Source organism: Chelonoidis abingdonii, chromosome 10, assembly GCF_003597395.2.
Source record: "Chelonoidis abingdonii isolate Lonesome George chromosome 10, CheloAbing_2.0, whole genome shotgun sequence".
Lineage (NCBI taxonomy): Eukaryota > Metazoa > Chordata > Testudines > Testudinidae > Chelonoidis > Chelonoidis abingdonii.
Window position 1 is genome coordinate 35,785,234 of NC_133778.1, and position 20,843 is coordinate 35,806,076.

Here is a 20,843-nt window from a genome sequence, read left to right on the forward strand (position 1 = left end):
CAGCAGCCCGCGAAATCCCCCGAGCACCAGCGGCGAACCGGTAACAAGCCCCCCCCGCAAAGTCCCCGCCTCCCGGGAGGTGGTAATGCATCCCGCTCCCCCGGGGACATTTGAGACAAGTCTGGGAGGGAAGCGGTCTCAAGGGAAAGACTCAGTCCTGGACAGAATCCCCCGCACCGAGCACTGACTTTGCACACCTCAGGCAATCAAAAATTGTCAATAGGGGAGGAGCAAGTGGGCGGGGCGTAGCGCCCTGGCCGAGCCCACAGAAGGCAGCAACGCAGCATCTTGGAGGATACGATGTACACGCCCCAGTTAGTGTCAGCCTGACGTCAAACAATGCCACGCAGCCAGGGTGCGGGGCGGGTGGATGCACTAAGAACCTGAGTCAGAACAAGCCTGTGAGTTTAGCCAGCATGACTTTCGGAGTCAAATTAGTTTTTTTCTTACAGGCTTTTTGTCTTCTTACGATCCGCACGCACGGACAAAAGAAAGAGGATGCCACTGCAGAGGAAGTTAAAATAGAAGTTTTACATGTGCCCAAAGAATGCACGCCAAAGAGCAAGAAGGGAGATCTGCTTAATGCACATTATGATGGCTACCTGGCAGGTGATGGATCCAAGTTTTATTGCAGGTAAATAACTGTGCTGTTTATACCATTCTTCTTCAGCAGATTTGCCTCTCCTCTGCAAATAAAAAATAGACAAACATTTAGCCTTTTGTTTCTTTTTAAAACTATGTTAAAGCAGATTTGACAATACTGAATCTGTTCAAAAGGAAAACTTGTATGCAGTGTCCAAAATTACAGTGAGGTTTAGAATTATATAAATGTATATCTAGAGCTATACTTTCAAACCACAAATGCTGTAAATATCATTATATAATATTTAGGCCAAATTAAGCCCCAGTCCTGCAAAGACTCAGGTTTTGCACAAAATTGTATTCATTTAACTAAATTTTGTTAGAAATTGATTTAATTAAATCAGTGGCACCCTCTTATGTAGACACTCTTATTTAAATTTAAGAGTGCCATAAATAGTGAAGTTTTCTTGTGTAGACTAGGCACAATGCACATGAGCAACTTTGCTCACAGCATGTCAAGGTACACACATGCATAAGTCTTTGCCGGATCAATGTGTTTGTTTGTTTTTCTCCAATAAATAAAAGGAACGATCTTTTACTTAACCATTATTGCTGTGAAATAAGTTTGAAGTATGCTAAAAATATTAACTTTTACAGTTTTGGATCCAACAGATATATTAATTCATTCAAAAATCAAAACGTAAAGGATATTAAAGTTTTCCTGATCTTGGCCTTTCTTTCCTTAGACCAGTGTGGAAGCAGTATGCTCAGTTTAGGACAAAATATGATGCCCGTGGAAGCCCACTACTGGTTGAAACAGGGTAGTGTTGATAGGTTTTGGTGTAGATCTAGGTAATTCTTGAAACTGCAAGTTATTGGCAGTGCTTGTTTGCATACTTGGTATTGCAGCTTTAACGATGTTCTTTTCACATCGGATTTTTGATTTAATAGGTGAGAGTGGAGACATTGCATACTAGAGGAACATTTGGCAGTGTGGCTCCAAAGGAGACATATTGTCTAGGAGCTGAAGGATTGGTCAGCTCTAGTGTTGAGGAATAAAGCCACCAGGTGGATGGCCTGTCATCCTGCATATCCTCTGTAAGCCACTGTTTTGCAGCTCATTCTGTGTACGGTATTTGTTTTCAGGGGTAGGAGAAGAGGGGAGAGAAGACATTCTGCCCCCACTTGCGTGATTTGGAGAAACTCCGCTAAGGGAAATTACTAGAGTTTTCCTCGCCCAGTGCCCCTCTTGTACTTTCTGCAGAAAGGTGCAATTTTAGCACTCAATTTTTCCTTGTTCTTTAACAAGTCAATGGGAGCTTTTCTTTGTATGCAGTTTAGGATTTTTAACCAATTATACCAGAAAAACTGTTAATACTTCAATATAAATAAAAAGGGGCAGTTGTTTACTTTTTAATGTACACTTTACTGTGACTTCTTAAAAAATGTATCTAAGTAATGTCACACTTTCCAAAGATAGTACTGTATTTAAATGTTAAAGTGATTTTTTTTAAAAATATTTGAACATTGACTTTGTTGCTGTCTACTCACTAAAAGCTTTTTATTGTTTTTGTAGTCGGACACAAAATGAAGGTCACCCAAAGTGGTTTGTTCTGGGTGTTGGCCAAGTCATAAAAGGATTAGATATTGCTATGACGAATATGTGTCCTGGAGAAAAACGGAAAGTGACAATTCCACCATCATTAGCATATGGACAGCAAGGCTATGGTAAAAAAAAATAAAATTCATATCTGCTTTTTCTTCTGTCTTTATGTTTTCAGATAAATGACAGAAAACAGTGTTGTAAATAATTTACTTGAATATTGATCATCCAAGCTTTTTTGATTGAGGGTTTATTTGATGGCTGCAATTACAGGGCCTGATCATGCAAACTCTTATTCATACGAGTTCTTACCCACAAACATAGTTCCAAGGAATGTAATTGGGTTGCTCATGTGAATAAGGCCAACTCAAGTATTGGCAGAATTGGACCTGTCATTATAGGTCCATGCTAACAAGCTCTCTCTCTTGCTAGAAAGGAACTTCTCTGATAGGAGCACCACAACTACTGACAGTACCTACTATGTGACAGAGACAGAGATCATCCTTTCGTTGCTAGTATTTGTATTATTGTAGCACCCAGAGTACCCTCTCAGGATTGAGGCTCCATTGTGCTGCCAGTCTCTGATCAAATTTGCTTACAATCTAAATAATACATAACTTACTTTTTGAAAACAAAAACCACATCTGAAAAGCTATCAAAAGGAATCAGAGCTTCAACCCAGCACTCCATACACAACATGCTTACAGCTCTTTAATTTCCAGCACCACAAGACGGTTAGTCTCACCTTCCAGCAAATGCAGTGATGGCACTTACATTAACTCTGCAAGCAACTGCAGTGCTGCTTTCAAGGGTGGCTTATTTCACATGAATGAGGAGTTCTATGCTAACAGCAAAGAGTGCATGGAGAGCAAGGAGAGGTCATAACTTGTGCTTATAATTATATTCCTGTTTGATTTCCAGAGCCTCTAATATCTCTTTTTGCAGTCAGAAGAGCCAAATATAAGAATTTTTGCAAAAGTTTATTTAAGATTCGAGCAGATAAACAGGAGGGGTAAATTGATAGTTATTCTTAAGTGGTCTTTAGAAACAACTTTACGAGAAGAACTTTCTTTTGTAGGAGAAAATAAATATGGTTCACTGACAGCCAGAGGAAAAAAATAAGATTTTCAGAAAACTATTGTTTTATAGGAATTTTAGGGATTTAGTTATCTGTTTTTGAGGTTACGAGAGAGGCCTTTTATTATTTAATAATATTAAATATTATAATTAATTATTAAATATTATATTATTATTTCTCCTATTTACGTACATCCTTATTCCTGTTGCATTACATTCATGTTTAATTTCCAAGAGTAGGGTACTGCCAGATTAGCCTTTTAATAAAATTTGTTTTTATTTTCACCCAATCAAAACAATATGAGATTCACTACACACCACTGAATTAATTTGATGAAACATTATTTGTTTGAAAACTATCTTCGGACTAATTTAATGAGAAGTTTCATAACTCAGCATAATAATTGCTGCAGTCACCACTACCCCACTAAACGGAGCACAGGAAATCTAATCTGAATGCATGACATTTAGGTATGCAAAATATGAGACTAATGGGCTGATTCAAGACTTAAAATCTTATTGTGAAACATTTCAGCTGAATTGACAATATCATATTTTAGTTCTTTGTAATCCAGCTTTGTCTGGGAACATGGGACATTGACTAAACATGCTGCTGCTGTTCTGTGATCACAGTTTGATCATTTGTTCGTATCAAAATTCCATGAACCAACTTCTTCCTTGATGTAATTCTATTGAAGGCAGTAGAGTTACACCAAGAATGAAATTGTATCATTAACCATAACAAGAAATGAACAAATCTTGCCTTGTAGCAACAAGAAAAGTCATTGATATCAAATAAAAAGTGCATTGTTAGATTTTAACTTTAGATTTAACTGTTTGTTCTAGGCAGTGCTTGAAGAAAGACTTTTTCCTGCAACATGGTTGTTCTCTGTCTTAGCGTATTCCTGCATGCTGGGGAAGATGACTGTCTAATCTTGACTTAGTCAGGCTGCATGTGGCTCTTTAGGTCTTTACATGTCTCTGTCTCTGGTATGTATAATTCTTAAAATTACTTGCCCCAAAGTCTGCCTAGTTAGCTTGTATTAATAAATGTTAGATAAACTTGTTACAAATGTATGGTATATATTTCAGACATTTACATAGCTGAAACAGTTTAACAAAACATGTTTTATAGTCAAAACTGAAACCTCTCAATACCATTTTATTCATTATCTCAAATAAGAAATACCAATTTGTTTGCCTGCCACTGTTAAAGAAAGCTGATTTACATTTTAATATTCAGATCTAATAGGATATGTAGGAACTCAAAAATAAATTCTGATGATAAACTAGCCTACATACTAGCTTTAGGTGAGCCAGCATATAATTAGGATCCAGCTGTGTGTTTAAACATTAACTGCATGTTGCATGGTTTGTCAAATGCATGTTTTGGGCTGACTTTTTAGACCTTATTGATTCACTCTTGTTATTTGTCTACCATGCTACAGTAAGCCATCCTTGTATTTAATATTTCCTCTACATCTTTGATACCAGAAGATGCTTTGACACAGGAATATTAGAACCTACCTTCATTCTGTCTTCTGGAACTGAGCAGATCATTCCTATAGCCCATTTTTCCTGTGTTGATCAGATGGCTTGGATTCTGAATACTTCAGCCTGTGTCGCTAGTCTCTCTCCTAGATTAGTTGCATATTTCAAATTATATTTTATTATTTGTAAATCCCTTAATAGTAGATGCAGGTATATCAAAAAGGTTTTAGGAGAACTTGGCTGCTTTTATTGCCTTCTTGTCTCCATTTCAAACAAAGAAGGAGTGCGTGTAAACATTGCATCATTACTACAATCCTTTCAAACCAGGCTGTCACTTGTAAATTACAAAGTAAAAACACATTACTTTAGCCTGGCATGTGGAATTGTCAGGACTTCAAAAGAATTGTTGTAAGACACATTTGTATATACTATTGTGTTTCAAAATGTCTCTTAATGCAAGGCTTCCTAAGGAGGATTTTTAATAGTTTGAAGTATATTTTAAAATTTTTATTTAAATGTCTGGTCACTTGGGATGAACAATGTGAATAATATCTTTTCACATATTGTTTCAGAGAAATAGAATGGTTGTAAATAGTGCCTGAAAACATTCGCCTCTGAATATCAGGATTGCCATCTCATTTCCCTTTTGCCAGCAACCTCCTTCACTGAAAAGGACCCCTGAATCCATTACCTTTGATGTTTTCTGTGGGCTTCCTGGTGGCTAAGACCCCCTGTTTCTCCTGCACTCTACTGTGGACTAGCTGGCCTTCTCTCTCATCATGCATTTCAGTGTTTATGGGGGTCTGCCTGCTGCCATCCCCTAAACCCATTAAAGTCTTGGGCTGGAGGCTGCCTTCTCCAATTGTGTAGGAAGAGGAAAAGCAGGAAACACTCCTATCCAACCCCTATACCTTCTAATAGTGAGATGAGCTTAGAAAGCTTGGGAGCTAAAAAAAATCCTAAGGTGACTCTCCCTCAGCTTTTTACAGCTTGCACAGCAGTGGCCAAGATAATTTGCTGTGGTTGCAGTATGAGGTCTTTACTACTGAGTTTGGGCATACCTGATGAATAGGGAGGGACCCACGTAGCTGCAAAACCCAAAGAACAGGCCTCTAGGCAATATCTCCCTGAAGTCAAAGGTAAGGAGAGTTGTCCTGGGTTCAGTGAATGAGAGGATTGCGCTGGGTCAAGAATGAGGTAGGAAGGAGTCCGAAAGAAGGGCTTATAGTGTAATATTTAAAGCCAGGGGTCAGATTATTATTTAGATATCACACAAGTTGGAAAATTACACTATTAACCTATTCCTAATAGATAATAGAAATACTGCTATATGAATGTATGTACCAGAAGTATGAGCTTTGACCAATGTGACTCCTACAATGTTTTCTTATTATTCTTAGCACAAGGCAAGATTCCACCTAATGCAACATTGATCTTTGAGATTGAACTGTATGCAGTGAGTAAAGGACCACGTAGTGTTGAAGCATTTACTCAAATAGACATGGACAGTGACAAGAAACTCTCTCAAGATGAGGTAATGTGAGTCAAATGACTTGGAATAGATCACATATATATACCACTATCAGTAAACCAAAGCATACATCATCCCTATATGAGCTGCCTCTGATTCCATCTTTTAGTTATCACTTTGCTATGTGCAGGACTATATCCCAGATTTACAAGGATGCAACGCTTGTTTCACTCTCAGTGTCTAAAGTCTCCCCTTTTGAGGAATGAGTGTATTGAAATGGATAGGGTCCATTAGTACATTTAAGAGGTTAATTCAGACTGTACAACCACTAAATTCTTGTCCTGTCTGCTGCAACAGCCAGAAAGAGTATCAGTTATGGTTTCATGATAGAGATATTTGCCCACTACAAACTAGTCAGACATCAACTCATTTCACTCAAGCTCAGTTTTCTATTGAAAATATCTTCAAAGGTGTCTAGTCATTGAAGATTTTTACTATGCATTGTTACTTTATATTGAGAAGATAGTCAGGGAGATAACCATTTCAATACATCATTTTTGTTATAGAGTTCCTAATGTTTTGTTCCTTTTAGTGTACTTTTGCTCTGGAGTTTCAAGTGTCAGAGCTTTTAGCTGATGTCATTTTATATTTGTAATATGAATGCCTATATGCTAGTGTTTATCAGGATGAGCTTACAAAAATGAACTCTGAGCTATGTTTAGTATAATGTTTTAATTTTTTTTCTTTCAGCTAAGCCATTATTTGAAGCAGGAATTTGAAAGAGATGGTAAAAAACGTGATGCATCAGTTCACGATTCTATTTTAGCTGATATATTTAAGAAGAATGACCATGACGGAGATGGCTTCATATCTGCAAAGGAGTACAATGTCTATCAGCATGATGAACTATAGCAAATTATTTCTAAAATCTCCTGGCTGCTTTCTGTACCCCAGATTTAAAGAATCTCTAAAACGAACTTTAATTTTGTCACATGATGTTTTACATTTTTTTTTGTAATGGTAAATTTTTATACCTTGTAAGATCAGTGTTAAAAATCTTTCCAATCACATTTCAGTAATAGACTGTGATATATTTTACAAAAGAAATAAAATTATAAAAAGGCATAGTCTGTCTTGCACAATCCTTATTTCAGGTATAAAATTTTGTGATTTTGTTGGATGTGATTTAGCTGAAATTAGCATCTCTGCTTGACTAAAGCAGAGCACTAATCAGGTGACTCTTCTTGTGTTGGATACAATTAGAATCCTGATATTAGCGCACTCAGAATAAAGGTGTGGTTTCAATGTTACTGCTGAAACAAAAGAGCAACAGAAGGAAGTGGAAAACAGGATTCTGTGGAACACAGAACCCTCATCAAGGTCAAAAAGATCATGAAAACATAAAGTAAAGAAAATTAGACAAAATTATGAGGTCTGTTGACATGGGAGTTGACTAGTGTTTGTTGGCACTAGGCTCTGACCGCACTAAGATGAGACTGACTGTGGTATTTAAACATGTTATTCTCTGCAGACTTCTAGCTCAATTTCCTCAAGTAGTGTGGAAAGGTATTTTAGAGACCTCTGCAACAAAAGTATCAAGACTAGTACATGGTCTTATAAATGATTTTAATATGGTTCTAGCCCCTTCAGCCACCTGTCCCCCACCAAAAGCCTGTTAGATTCAACAGGTTGGTGATAGAATTACCAATTATGAACTGAAATGTACTAGCTGTAACTATATAAATGCTACTAAAAAATATCTGTAATGCCAGATGCACAGATGTGAACCACATGTGGTTCAGTCATACCAAACTAATCTATGCCTTCTTTATACTCACTGTCTTACTTGAAATACTTATGCTAAGATTTTTGTAGTGACATCACTTTTTTTTTGTCAAAATATTGTTTAAATGAAAATTGTCCAGTCATGTTTAATTACGCTGCTGGCAAGAGGAATCTGTCAGGATTGTGCAAGCACTTCTGGACAAGCCAGCATATGGATGCAACTTAATGCTTTGTAGCATTAATCTATTACAATAGGGGTCACACCCTTCATAGCTTCTGTAGGACAAGCTTCTTGTGCACCTAAGAGGCTCACTGTATTCCTCTATTCTACCCCCTGCATGCCACCCTCTCATCCTTCTCTAATTGAGGGACTCCCTGCAGCTTTCCCCAATTTCTCCTCTGCTGGGGTTGTGTGTGCACCCTCTATGGCAGGTGCCACATATCAGAGGCTCTGGAAGCATTCTTTTCTGCTCCTATTCTCCTTACCACATGCTAGGGGTTGTATGTGCCCCCTTTCCTCCAACCAGCATCCCCAATTTTGCCCCCATACCAAGTATTGTGTCTCCCTGCCCTCATGCCAGCTGTGATGTGCACATATCCCATTCCTCCTATCATTATTATTTGTCTAGGAGATAAGTCACTCAGTGTGTCAACATGTTAAACTCTTTATGTAGAGGGGAGGTAGGCAGGATGACCAGACAGCAAATGTGAAAAATCAAGACAGGAGGTGGGGGGTAATAGAAGCCTATATAAGAAAAAGACCCAAAATCAGAATTCCCTATAAAATCGGGACATCTGGTCACTCTAGAGGAGGGGGGCGGTACTGTTATACTGGAAAGCATTAATAGATGGCATCAACCAGTTGCTTGATATGTAGACAATTGCAGAGGTGCTAAAACTTATAACTATCCTAAATTGACAGCACTAACTCCTTGGGTCCCTACTTTCCCCCCATTTTGGTTTCTGATTTTCCTCAAAATCTGTAGGATTCCAACCACTGCTGCCTAGACCAATTCTTGAAATTCTGGCACTGAGTAGGTGTGGCATTCAAAAGTTACCATCTTATCTATAGCCAGACATACACAGAAATGCAAAAATGTCAAATTGACAGCATTTAAGGTCTAAAGAGACAAGCATCATTGTGTTTTATTTGAATGTGTAATCATTAGACTACACATAAATTGTAAGCTTTCACTAAAGCATGTGCATGCTGAAACTAGCAGCACCAGAATGAAGCAGAAAGGTTGCCACATATACACACCTTTTACTTAACATAGAGGGAGTTAGATTAAAATTCTTACTTTAAAATTACAGCATCAAAAGAGAGCCAAGCAGGTCAGGGAGACGGGCCTAGCACCGCCAATTTCAGTATGCTACACTGCTGTGCCTTCTGCAGCATGCATTCCCCACTATGCAAACTTCATTATTATTTTTTTTAAATAGGACCAACTTCTGTGGATGAGAAAGAGAGAGACAAGCTTTTGAGCCACACAGAGCTCTTCTTCAAGTCTCGGAAATGAACTCCCAGTATCACAGACGTTGGTCCAATAAAAGATATTTCCTTACCCACCTTGTCTATCCAATATCCTGGGATTGCAACGGCTACAATTTGACTGTCTACAACTTCTTAATTTGTGATTTTGGGCTCTACTGCTACTAGACCTGAGATGTAATTGGTGGGACTCAGAACACTAGTTTCGCAATGCAATATAATTTTGTTTGTTTTTTTCCAAATATGAAAGCCACTAAAGTCAGCAGCAAATCTGAAGGCTAAAAAAAAAAAAAGATTTGAGTTAGCCAAGTGCAAACTGTAGACTTCTTTGTGGTTCCCTACAAATATAATCAGAATAGACATATGGGGAATTCACAGCCTAAAATGGTATCCATAATTGCCAGTTGCAATCCTTTTAACTCCTCCCTCTTGTAAATGAAACCTTAAACTGAGCTAGTTTTTAAATGTGCTTTTAATCTGACACTTCAATTAAACATTCATGATAGCACTAAATTATTAACACGTTTTCTCATTTTTGCCATCATACTCTGGTGTAGTTACGGCTATAGATAACATCCTGACAGACCAAATGTGTATAAGCAGCTTTTATAGTAAATTCCAAACTATATTCTGATTGCTACTCTGGAATTTAATTTCAACATGTATATATTACTTACTGTGAATGATAAAATGAGAAAGTGCCACAAAGAAGAAAAATAGCAATTTTTTTTGAAGAGAATGTATCTGGGGCATTTCTGAACTAGATAATATAATTACCTTTTTTGTAAAATAAAAGTATCACTTTACAATAGAAAAGGAAATAGCATAACCAAATATTTTGCACTTTTAATGTCTGTTAAACTTAACTCAATATTCAACAATTTTGGAAATTTTGTGGCACAGTTACACTGAAGTCTATAACCATAGTCACACCCATAGATCATTTATCTCACTCTCCTGTGCCAGACATCAAAGCAGGGCACAGCATGCAGTCGTACATACTTTTGTCCATTAAAAGAACACTCTAGGCATCCATAGACTGTCTCTCTTTTAGAATTTCCCATTCCACAAAGGGCACAAGGACCTTTTGGGATGTTGTTATTAAGTAAATTAACCCGGATATGAGACCCTTCTCTGAGAAAGCTTGTAGAGATATCAGTCATTCTTGCAGCTTTTTCATAATAGTCTGTAAAAATGTCCTCCAAGTAAGCATCTGAATTAGCAATGATATCCATTACCCTTTTATCTGAAAAAGAATGCACACAAAATAGCAATGATTTGTCATCACACTATGAACACACCAGGACACATCATACTGTTAATCCACTGACGGAAATAAGTACTGAATTATGAAGCCATATTAGAGAAACCATTTTATGGTTGTAACTAGGTTTTCCATTGAAACCCTAATTTTGACACTTTTACCTCAAAGAGGGGGACAGAAATTTCTTACAGATATCTTCTGCCAGAGGACAATCTTGTTACTGTTGAAATAACAACCCTACATCTCATGAACATTTTGAGCATTTGAAAAGTTGGTGATAATTCACATTTGAAATGTTTCTCTAACTTTGGGGTGGGGGGGGAGAAGAAGGGCAGGAAAAAGAAATGGACATCATAAACTCCAAATATAGTTTAATTCTGGTGTCCTTACCTTCAGGAGGGCCAGCACCTAATTAGTTTTGGAAAATTTGGTGAGTATATTTCTGAGCTGTTTATGGCATTCAGGACACTATTTACAATGATATGTGGGCTTACTGATAAGCTCTGCAGGAGCAGAAATCTCTCATCAGACCCCAGTAGCCTTTGTATTTTTATAAATATTCCAGCACGCAAAAAAAAGTGTTTGTGTACATCTGCAGGATTTAGAATCTCTTTAGGAATTGGACTGCAATCATTCTATCCTTCCAATAGTGGTCAGTCAGCACACTCCAACAGACCAGGGATCATTTTCTTCCACTTCCAACATGAGCATACATGCCTCAGATCTTGAATACGCTAAACACCCTAACAAGACATGTTTGAGATACTCTTGTACCTGATACAGGCCAGAAACGTGAATGCAGATTATATTATAGTACAACAAAAAAAGACTATTACCACATTCTCAAATCTAAATTTGTCATCAGTATCTAAAAAGAAGTGAAGTAATTTCCATTGGGTGCTGCAGGTACTGAGCATCTTTGGAAATCGAGCCATTCTTATTTAGATGTATAAATAAGATTTTTTGAACCTAAATTTTAGGCACCTAAGGTTGAAAGTATTGGCCTATACTCTTTGAATACATATACCCAACATGGGACTCTCCATTTTATAACTAATGGAGTTGTTACATCAAAAAGCAGCATATAAGCAATGAAGAAACACAGAGTACTGAAATCTGAACTTAGTATTTCCAGACTGATGTTTACACTTCTTGAAATATGAGTTTAACATGCTAATTTCCTGACTTTCATACTGTGAGCCAGATCCTCAGCCTCTCTTAAATCCCCTTTGCACCAATGTGGGGCAAACAGGACTGAAAGCTTTCTTAAGACAACAGGAAAGGACTCCCCTAGAGTAGGTAAATTCTATGTTATCATAAGGAGGGCACAGCCAACCCCTACACCAGCTATTCCTGGCTCCCTATGCAGAGGCGATGTTCCAGGCCAAGAGTATGAAGCACTCCAAACAACTTGACCAGCAGAGTGATTCCCTGGGGACTGTTATCCACTGGTGCAGGTTAGACCAGCACTGAGGCTACTTAAACTTGCACTACAGGTTGATTTGGCTTCCAGCAGCCCCAGGATCAGGGAGGGTCAGTAGTGCAAGTAGAAATCATTTCTTGCTGGTATGCTGCCCTCATGGGAGGGACACAAAGCGGGGTGGCATGTGATCTCCCCACATGGCTACTACTCCCCTCCCCACCCCGGGGCCCTGCGCTCTCCCCATCCGCCACATCCGTCCCACATTAGTGGGGGTAGGGGCTCTGTCCTCTTCCTGCTGCACTGGAGACTTCTGCTGTACAACCCCAGGCAGGAGACTCAGGAGATACAGCTGCATGGAAGGGCTGGGAGCCGGGCTGCTGTATAGACCCTAGGCAATGCAGCTGCGTGGAAGGGTGGGTGGAGTGGGCTCCTCCTCTGTCTTTCCGGTATGCCGTACCAGCTATGAATATCTTAAGTCAGTGGTCCCCAACCTTTTTCGTCTGGCGGGCGCCGTACGACGAGCCACCGAGGACCGTGGCCAGTGGCTGAGCATTCGCTGAAATGCCACCAAGAAGCAGCAGTGTCAATAGGCGTCATCGCTGAAATGCCACCGAGAAGCAGCATCATCCAGAGGCGTCACCACCAAAATGCTGCCGAAAATCAGCGGCATTTCGGTGGCGACGCCTCTGGATGACGCTGCTTCTTGGCGGCATTTTGGCGGATGCTTGTCCGCCAGACAGTATGTGGGCACACATAGATGCTCCAGCAGGCGCAATGGCAGGGACCACTCTCTTAACTGGTATGGCGTATCAGACTGTACCACCGTACTTGCACCACTGAGGAGGGGTAAAAGTGGAGTAAAGTCTCCTACACAAAGGGCACCATTAGAAGTAGATGTTTACTGCACCACCATATTTATCTTTACTCTTGTATTTGTGGTTTTTCCCATTCTTAGAATAAGAAATACTGAAAATGGGGCCTTAGCCTTCATTCACTGAAGTAAGTAGCAAAATTCCACTTGACTTCAGTGGTCCAGGATCAGGCTCATATTACAGTAAATTTAACTACCAGGGATGGTAAATATCCAGTTTTTAATTGTACCCAACATACAACATTGTTAAAATGTTTTCATGTTATTTGAATATAAGAAAGAAAATCTATAAGTAGATACAGGCCAATTCCCTGTTAATTGAAGATTATGCCCTACCGAGTATTTTCTAGTATTTTAAATGGATAAATATATAACATTTACAACCTCAACTTTATCTTATCTTTATGTATCATCCTTTGATATCGACTATGCAATATTTTCTAAATTTTAAAATATAGAACAAATTTACATACTCAGATGTTGCAGTTGTACAATTAGTATTTATGATCACCAATATCATTCATTTTAAGAAAATAATTAGTTTTCATGATATACAAAATAATATATTCACATTACTTAAAAATACAATTATTTAAAACCAGACTCTCTCCATTAATATCTTAAAATCTTTACAATTATTTTGAACAGATCTGATCATAGCCAAAATAGCTATTATCTTGGTGCAAATTTTAAAGTGAAATTCTATCTTGATTAGATGCTTTGAACTTCTGACCTTTCCTACTAAGTCAAAGAAAAAAAAACCTGCACTTAATCCATTTGATTAATGTATTTGGACATAAATATCAAACATCATACTTCGGTGGAACAGATTCCTCCTTAATTTGTTCAGTGAAAATGATTCAGATTGCTCTTTTTCAAATCCTCCTTTTGAAACTGGAGTGACACAGAACTCTGTATTAAAGGAAAAAGTAGAACCTTCTGAACCATGAAATTCAAAAGCTACACAATTTCAAAACACAGCTTAGTACAAAATGTTTTCTGTTATATAACATGTATTATAAAGCTAAGAGAATGCTTAAAACTAAATACAGCTTTTCTATTAGTCATTCTACTGGTCTTTAATTCCTAGGAAAGATGGTGTAAACATGCACACAGTGTTAGCACAAAAAATGAGATGAAGCAAGAGAGAGAACAAGACGAGATTAAGTAGTAACTACTTCATTTAATAATTTAGATGGTTTATAGTGACCTTTACATTAAGCATTTCCTTACGGTTTCCTGGCCAGGTTAAATGTCTAAGGCAGTCAGCATTCCATTAACAGACTGCCTCACGTTTGGAGTAAAAGCAGAGTTACACACCCATTTGAAACCGAAAATGGAAAATCTGCAATTGTGTATGGTTTTCTGTGATTCCCAACCATGTTATTCACCATGTTATTCACCACATGATCAGCTGTAAAACTTTTAAATTAAACATAAATAAAATTCTTAATTTTTTTAGCCTCTAAGATTGTAAATAAAAGGTTTTGAAGCAAACTGATGCCATATTGTCTTAATTAATTTACAAAGAACTGTAAAGAGATATACTCTCCTTCAGAGGAAAAGACAAGCCAGTGAAAGAGAAATATTGCACAGGAACAGGTTTGCAGAGTTCGAAAATGATGAAGAGGCACAGCAGGTGGTCGCTGAAGGTGAGAGGGCAAGGAAGAAGAGAAGAGCAGCTAGTCCTATAGGAAGAGGGGAAGAGTCAATGGAGACAACAAGAAGTATGAACCCCAGGAGGATACAGGATGGGTTGCGGAGGATTGCAAGGGACAATAGAAATCGAGAGGACTTGCAGCCAGTGGGAGCAGGGAATAGACTGGAGAATCACATTGTCACCAAGAAAAGGCAGGTCTACGTGATTGGGGACTCCTTACTGAGAAGAATAGACAGGCCTGTAACTACAGCTGATTCGGAGAACAGAAGGATGTGCTGTCTGCCGAGTGCTAAGGTACAGGATGTGGACCTGAAGCTGAAAAAGATCCTAACAGGAGCGGGAAAGAATCCGCTGATTGTCTTTCATGTGGGAACGAACGATACAGCTAGATTCTCACTGGAACATATCAAGGGAGACTATGCCAGGCTGGGGAAGACGCTTAAGGAAATCGAGCCTCAGGTGATCTTCAGTGGGATTCTGCCTGTTCCTAGAGAAGGTCAACAAAGGTGTGACAAGATTATGGCAATCAACAGATGGCTCAGGCAGTGGTGCTATAAGGAGGGCTTTGGGATGTACGGCTACTGGGAAGCATTCATAGACAGAGGACTGTTCTCTCGGGATGGACTTCACCTGAGTAAGGAGGGAAATAGACTTCTAGGATGGAGGCTGGCACAACTGATTAAAAGAACTTTAAACTAGGAATTTGGGGGAGATGGTTGGGAGATGTCCAGGTAATCTCCACACCGGAATTTAAAGAAAACAAAGTAAGAGAGGATACGACCGTGACAAGTTATCTCCTTTTTTAAATCAAAAAAAAACCCTAGTCCAGATCTGTTTTTGTTTATTCTTCCTCTAGGTTTTTGAACTGAATTAGCTCATGATAACTCGAAACCAAGGTTTTCCCGGCTACTTACGATTTCTTTCTATGAGGTTCCTCACTACTCACCAAGACCCATAATCTAAAATAGCATTCCCTACTTGTTTGGTCCTTCAAATACTTTGGTGAAGAAATCCATCAGCCTTATTCACATCAGAAAAATCTGAGCCCTATTATTCTACTATAGCACTTGTCCTCAGTCTATTTCTGGGAAGTTAAAGTCTCCCATAATCACACAATTCATTAGAGTTTACTTCATTAAAAACATTAAACGAGTCTCTATCCTTATCCAAATCAGATCCCAGCGGTCTGTAGCATACCCCAAGCACTATCTCAGGGAGCTCTAGTAGTCTTCTTCCCAGTGTGATTTTTGCCCCAGACAGACTCTCTCGTCTTAATCTTATTCATCACGTTCTTTTTCTTTACAGGTGAAACTCAATCATACAATGCTACTCTAGCACAGCACCTTTTGCCTTTATTTCTGTCTTTCCTAAACAGGCACATAGCCTTCAATACCTGTACTCTTCCAGTCATGACTACTATTTCCACCATGTTTCTGTTATCCTATATAATATCTGGTTACACTTTCCTGCACCAGTAGCTTCTAGTTCCTTGCATTTTGTTACCTAGGCTCCTCGCATTAGAGTGTACAGACTTTATATTTTGCTGTTTGGGCCTTCATTGACAAATTCTTTACCCTGTTAGGCGCACAGAGGCTTTCTAACCTAACACAGTATCACCTATTAGACTGGCATCTGCACTACCCTTACTCCTCATGTTCCATTCTTCTGGCCGGATCTAAAAGGCGGAGGAGGCCTGGAATTACTTCAAGTCAAAGTTGCAGAAACTATCAGAAGCCTGCATCCCAAGAAAGGGGAAAAAAAATCATAGGCAGGAGTTGTAGACCAAGCTGGATGAGCAAGCATCTCAGAGAGGTGATTAAAAAAAAGCAGAAAGCCTACAAAGAGTGGAAGATAGGAGGGATTAGCAAGGAAAGCTACCTTATTGAGGTCAGAACATGTAGGAGAAAGTGAGAAAGGCCAAAAGCCATGTAGAGTTGGACTTGCAAAGGGAATTAAAACCAATAGTAAAAGGTTCTATAGCCATATAAATAAGAAGAAAACAAAGAAAGAAGAAGTGGGACCGCTAAACACTGAGGATGGAATGGAGGTTAAGGATAATCTAGCATGGCACGGCCCAATATCTAAACAAATACTTTGCCTCAGTCTCAGTAATGAAGGCTAATGAGGAGCTTAGGGATAATGGTAGGATGACAAATGGGAATGAGGATATGGGAGGTAGATATTACCACATCCGAGGTAGAAGCCAAACTCGAACAGCTTAATGGGACAAAATCGGAGGGCCCAGATAATCTTCATCCAAGAATATTAAAGGAACTGGCACATGAAATTGCAAGCCCATTAGCAAGAATTTTTAATGAATCAGTAAACTCAGGGGTTGTACCGTAGACTGGAGAATTGCTAACATAGTTCCTATTTTTAAGAAAGGGAAAAAAGTGATCCAAGTAACTATAGGCCTGTTAGTTTGACATCTGTAGTATGCAAGGTCTTGGAAAAAATTTGAAGGAGAAAGTAGTTAAGGACATTGAGGTCAATGGTAATGGGACAAATACAACATGGTTTTACAAAAGGTAGATCAGTGCCAAACCAACCTGATCTCCTTCTTTGAGAAGGTAACAGATTTTTTAGACAAAGGAAACGCAGTGGATCTAATTTACCTCGATTTCAGTAAGGCATTTGATACGGTTCCACATGGGGAATTATTAGTTAAATTGGAAAAGATGGGGATCAATATGAAAATGAAAGGTGGATAAGGAACTGGTTAAAGGGGAGACTACAACGGGTCATACTGAAAGGTGAACTGTCAGGCTGGAAGGAGGTTACTAGTGGAGTTCCTCAGGGATCAGTTTTGGGACCAATCTTATTTAACTTTTTATTACTGACCTTGGCACAAAAAGTGGGATGTGCTAATAAAGTTTGCAGATGACATAAAGCTGGGAGGTATTGCTAACACAGAGAAGGACCGGGATATCATACAGGAAGATCTGGATGACCTTGTAAACTGGAGTAATAGTAATAGGATGAAATTTAATAGTGAAAAGTGCAAGGTCATGCATTTAGGGATTAACAACAAGAATTTTAGTTATAAATTGGGGACACATCAGTTGGAAGTAACAGAGGAGGAGAAGGACCTCGAGTATTGGTTGATCATAGGATGACTATGAGCCGCCGATGTGATATGGCTGTTAAAAAAAGCTAAGTGCAGTTTTAGGATGCATCAGGTGAGGTATTTCCAGCAAAGATAAGGAGGTGTTAGTACCATTATACAAGGCACTGGTGAGACCTCATCTGGAATACTGTGTGCAGTTCTGGTCTCCCATGTTTAAGAAGGATGAATTCAAACTGGAACAGGTACAGAGAAGGGCTACTAGGATGATCCGAGGAATGGAAAACCTATCTTATGAAAGGAGACTCAAAGAGCTTGGCTTGTTTAGCCTAACAAAAGAAGGCTGAGGGGGGATATGACTGTTCTTTACAAATATATCAGAGGGATAAATATTAGAGACGGAGAGGAATTATTTAAGCTTAGTACCAATGTGGACACAAGAACAAATGGATATAAACTGGACACTAGGAAGGTTAGACTTGAAATTAGAAGAAGGTTTCTAGCCATTAGAGGAGTGAAGTTCTGGAACAGCCTCCAAGAGGAGTAGTGGGGGAAAAAGACATATCTGGCTTTAAGACTAAGCTTTATAAGTTTATGGAGGGGATGGTATGATGGATAGCCTAATTTTGGCAATTGATCAAATTGATATTTGATTATCAGCAGGTAAGTATGTCCAGTGGTCTGTGATGGGATGGCATGGGATCTGAGTTACGACAGAGAATCTTTCCTGGGTCTGGCTGGTGAGTCTTGCCCACATGCGCGGGTTTAACTGATCACCATATTGGGCTCGGGAAGGATTTCCTCCAGGGGCAGATTGGCAGGAGGCCCGAAGGGTTTTTCACCTTCCTCTGCAGCATGGGGCACGGGTCACTTGCTGGAGAATCTCTACAGCTGAGTTCTTCAAACCACAATTTGAGGACTTCAATATAACAAGACATAGCTAAGGGTTTGCTACAGAAGTAGATGGTGAGATTGTGTGGCCTGCATTGTGCAGGAGATCAGACAGATGACATAGTGGTGCCTTCTGACCTTAAAGTCTCTGAGTCTATTAGCAATTATAATAACAACACAAAAAATTACTTACCAAAATTACCATCCAAGTGAATATAAAGTTCAAATCATTAAATGCAATAGTTGTGTGAGCTGGAAAAACATAGCTTTGTCTCGTCCCTTGTGATTTTGGTCCTCAATAATATGAAACTATGATTTTAAAAAGGAAAAATTTATTGTATTGAAAGAAAAAATATTACAAAAAATGTTTGAACAGAAATGAAAATTAAGAGTAATAGTTTTAATATATGTGTGAAAACCTCTTTGAAGTGAAGATCAAACTCCACTCCAAAGAAATTTTTCCCAGTTCTCATCAAGTATATTAATGTCATCCTTTCTTCTGTACTTCAGTAATGTTTGATAGAGAGAAAGTATCAACTGGCCATAGAAATTAGGCAATAATCCGATACATAAATTAGTGTAAGCATAACTCAAAGGACTTGTAGATTATGCAAATCTAATCATCAAAACTTTCTGAGATCCCTTCTCTCTGTGTACACTGACAATATCATAGCTTTATCCTTCCAGCACCCAACTCCAGAAGCCTTAGCTTTCTGACTACCAGAAACCAGTCCATCACATACCTCCTACTTTGACAGGTCAGTCACAGTTTCTATTTGAGGAGAAGCTGAGTCCAATCCAAAGCCACTGAAGTTAATGGAAAGAGTCCCACAGACTTCACTGGATTTTGGATAAGGATTTAAGAGATCTGCTTCTTGTGCTCAAATGCAGCTCCTTTTTGGAAGAGTCAGAGTGGGCTCTCTCATGTTTGGATAGCAACAGCAATGATCAGGGCCAATATCTTGTGTTGCCATTCATCAAATATATATGATCTGGGACTATATGCCATAAAGTGCATAAAATCTTAATTCAACACACACATACACACCACATCCATCCACCTTTGATTTATCTCAACTGTTTTCTGTATCTTCACCTACCTATGTCTTTGTTCACTTGTTTTCACTTCTCATCTCTTTTCTCCTTGTGTTTTTTTTATTGCTTTCTATTTTTGCATCTTGTTTTTCTTTTCACACCTCTTCTTTTCCCTGTTCTCCTTTCTGGAATCAGGAGGAAATTTGATTATATTTTTCACCTAGGCTATGATTTCTCTTGTATGGGAGTGAAGAAGGGTGCAGTTGGTAGCCAACTGAGTGTGAGTAGGTAAGACTGGCATCAAATGTCTTCAAACAAATTTAAAGAAGTACAGAGGCCCCCCCTCCCAACTTCCCCAACATTGCGTTCTGGAAAGCCTGGCGTAACTCAAATTTTGCCATACCCATACATTATAAGCAAAATTTCCGCAACTGAAATCCTATTTCTGTCTACGGAACTTTTTCCGTAAGTGTGAATTTGCGTAAGTCAGGTCTTGCATAACTCGGGGAGCATTGTAACTGTAAATACAACTATCCAAACACTATCAAAATCAGCTCTCAAATTAGTTGGGCTGATCCTAGTACTAATCTTCCACCTTTCATCTGCCAGACTTTCTTATGGAGTTTGCTTTTAATTTATATAATTCATTCCAGATTGCACCTTTCTCATTATAGCACGTAGCTGGTCCATTTTGAAATGGGAATTAGCATTTAGAAGCAGTACACTCAGCCTCTTTAACCCAACAGAAGGACTGGGAAGGCGAGAGACTGTGTGATTATATTATCTTATTATGGATGGATGTGTAGACACATCTGGTCCCAGCCTGGTCGCTAGGCCGACCAGCAAATTCAGATAGGCCAATGAGCCCCTTCCAAACAGTTGCACTTCCTGATTGGGCAGAGGAGCCAACAGTTTGCTCTTGAATCTTGCAGCCATCACGTGGTAGCTGCTCAATGCTACCACCCCACAGCCATGCTTACTTGCTTTCACTTATGCTTCTGCTCCAGTCCTTGCCACCAAGCCTGCCCTTGCTTCCCAGCCCGTTCTTGCTCCAGCTCCAGCCTAAATCTGCTTCATCCCCAGTCTCCCTGTTCCACTCTGGTTTCTAACTTCTGTTCCAACTCTTCGATGTCC

At 39.0% G+C, this 20,843-nt stretch overlaps 2 protein-coding genes across 2 annotated transcripts in view; one reads left to right on the forward strand and one right to left on the reverse strand.

Annotated features, from left to right (window-relative positions):
- The first annotated feature begins 44 nt into the window (after nt 1-44).
- FKBP7 (FKBP prolyl isomerase 7) lies at nt 45-7,349 on the forward strand. The gene is made up of 4 exons (XM_032768493.2): nt 45-634; nt 2,159-2,310; nt 6,154-6,287; nt 6,975-7,349. The coding sequence occupies exons 1-4, from the start codon at nt 417-419 to the stop codon at nt 7,134-7,136; spliced, it is 666 nt and encodes a 221-aa protein (XP_032624384.1). The 5' UTR covers nt 45-416; the 3' UTR covers nt 7,137-7,349.
- Nucleotides 7,350-9,859: 2,510 nt separating this feature from the next.
- The window catches only part of PJVK (pejvakin), a 28,753-nt gene continuing 17,769 nt past the window's right edge, over nt 9,860-20,843 (reverse strand). The window contains exons 5-6 of the mRNA XM_032768492.2: nt 13,876-13,971; nt 9,860-10,747 (exon numbers count right to left, since the gene is read on the reverse strand). Of these exons, the coding sequence (XP_032624383.1) occupies nt 10,446-10,747; nt 13,876-13,971 (398 nt within the window). The 3' untranslated portion in view covers nt 9,860-10,445. The remainder of the gene's footprint in view (nt 10,748-13,875; nt 13,972-20,843) is intronic.

Bases quoted from the DNA above. Each gene is read 5' to 3' on its own strand.
- FKBP7 (XM_032768493.2), top strand. From the start codon at position 417: ATGACTTTCGGAGTCAAATTAGTTTTTTTCTTACAGGCTTTTTGTCTT. The intron at 635-2,158 runs GTAAATAACTGT...TTGTTTTTGTAG, and splicing joins GGATCCAAGTTTTATTGCAG to TCGGACACAAAATGAAGGTC. The intron at 2,311-6,153 runs GTAAAAAAAAAT...TATTATTCTTAG, and splicing joins ATATGGACAGCAAGGCTATG to CACAAGGCAAGATTCCACCT.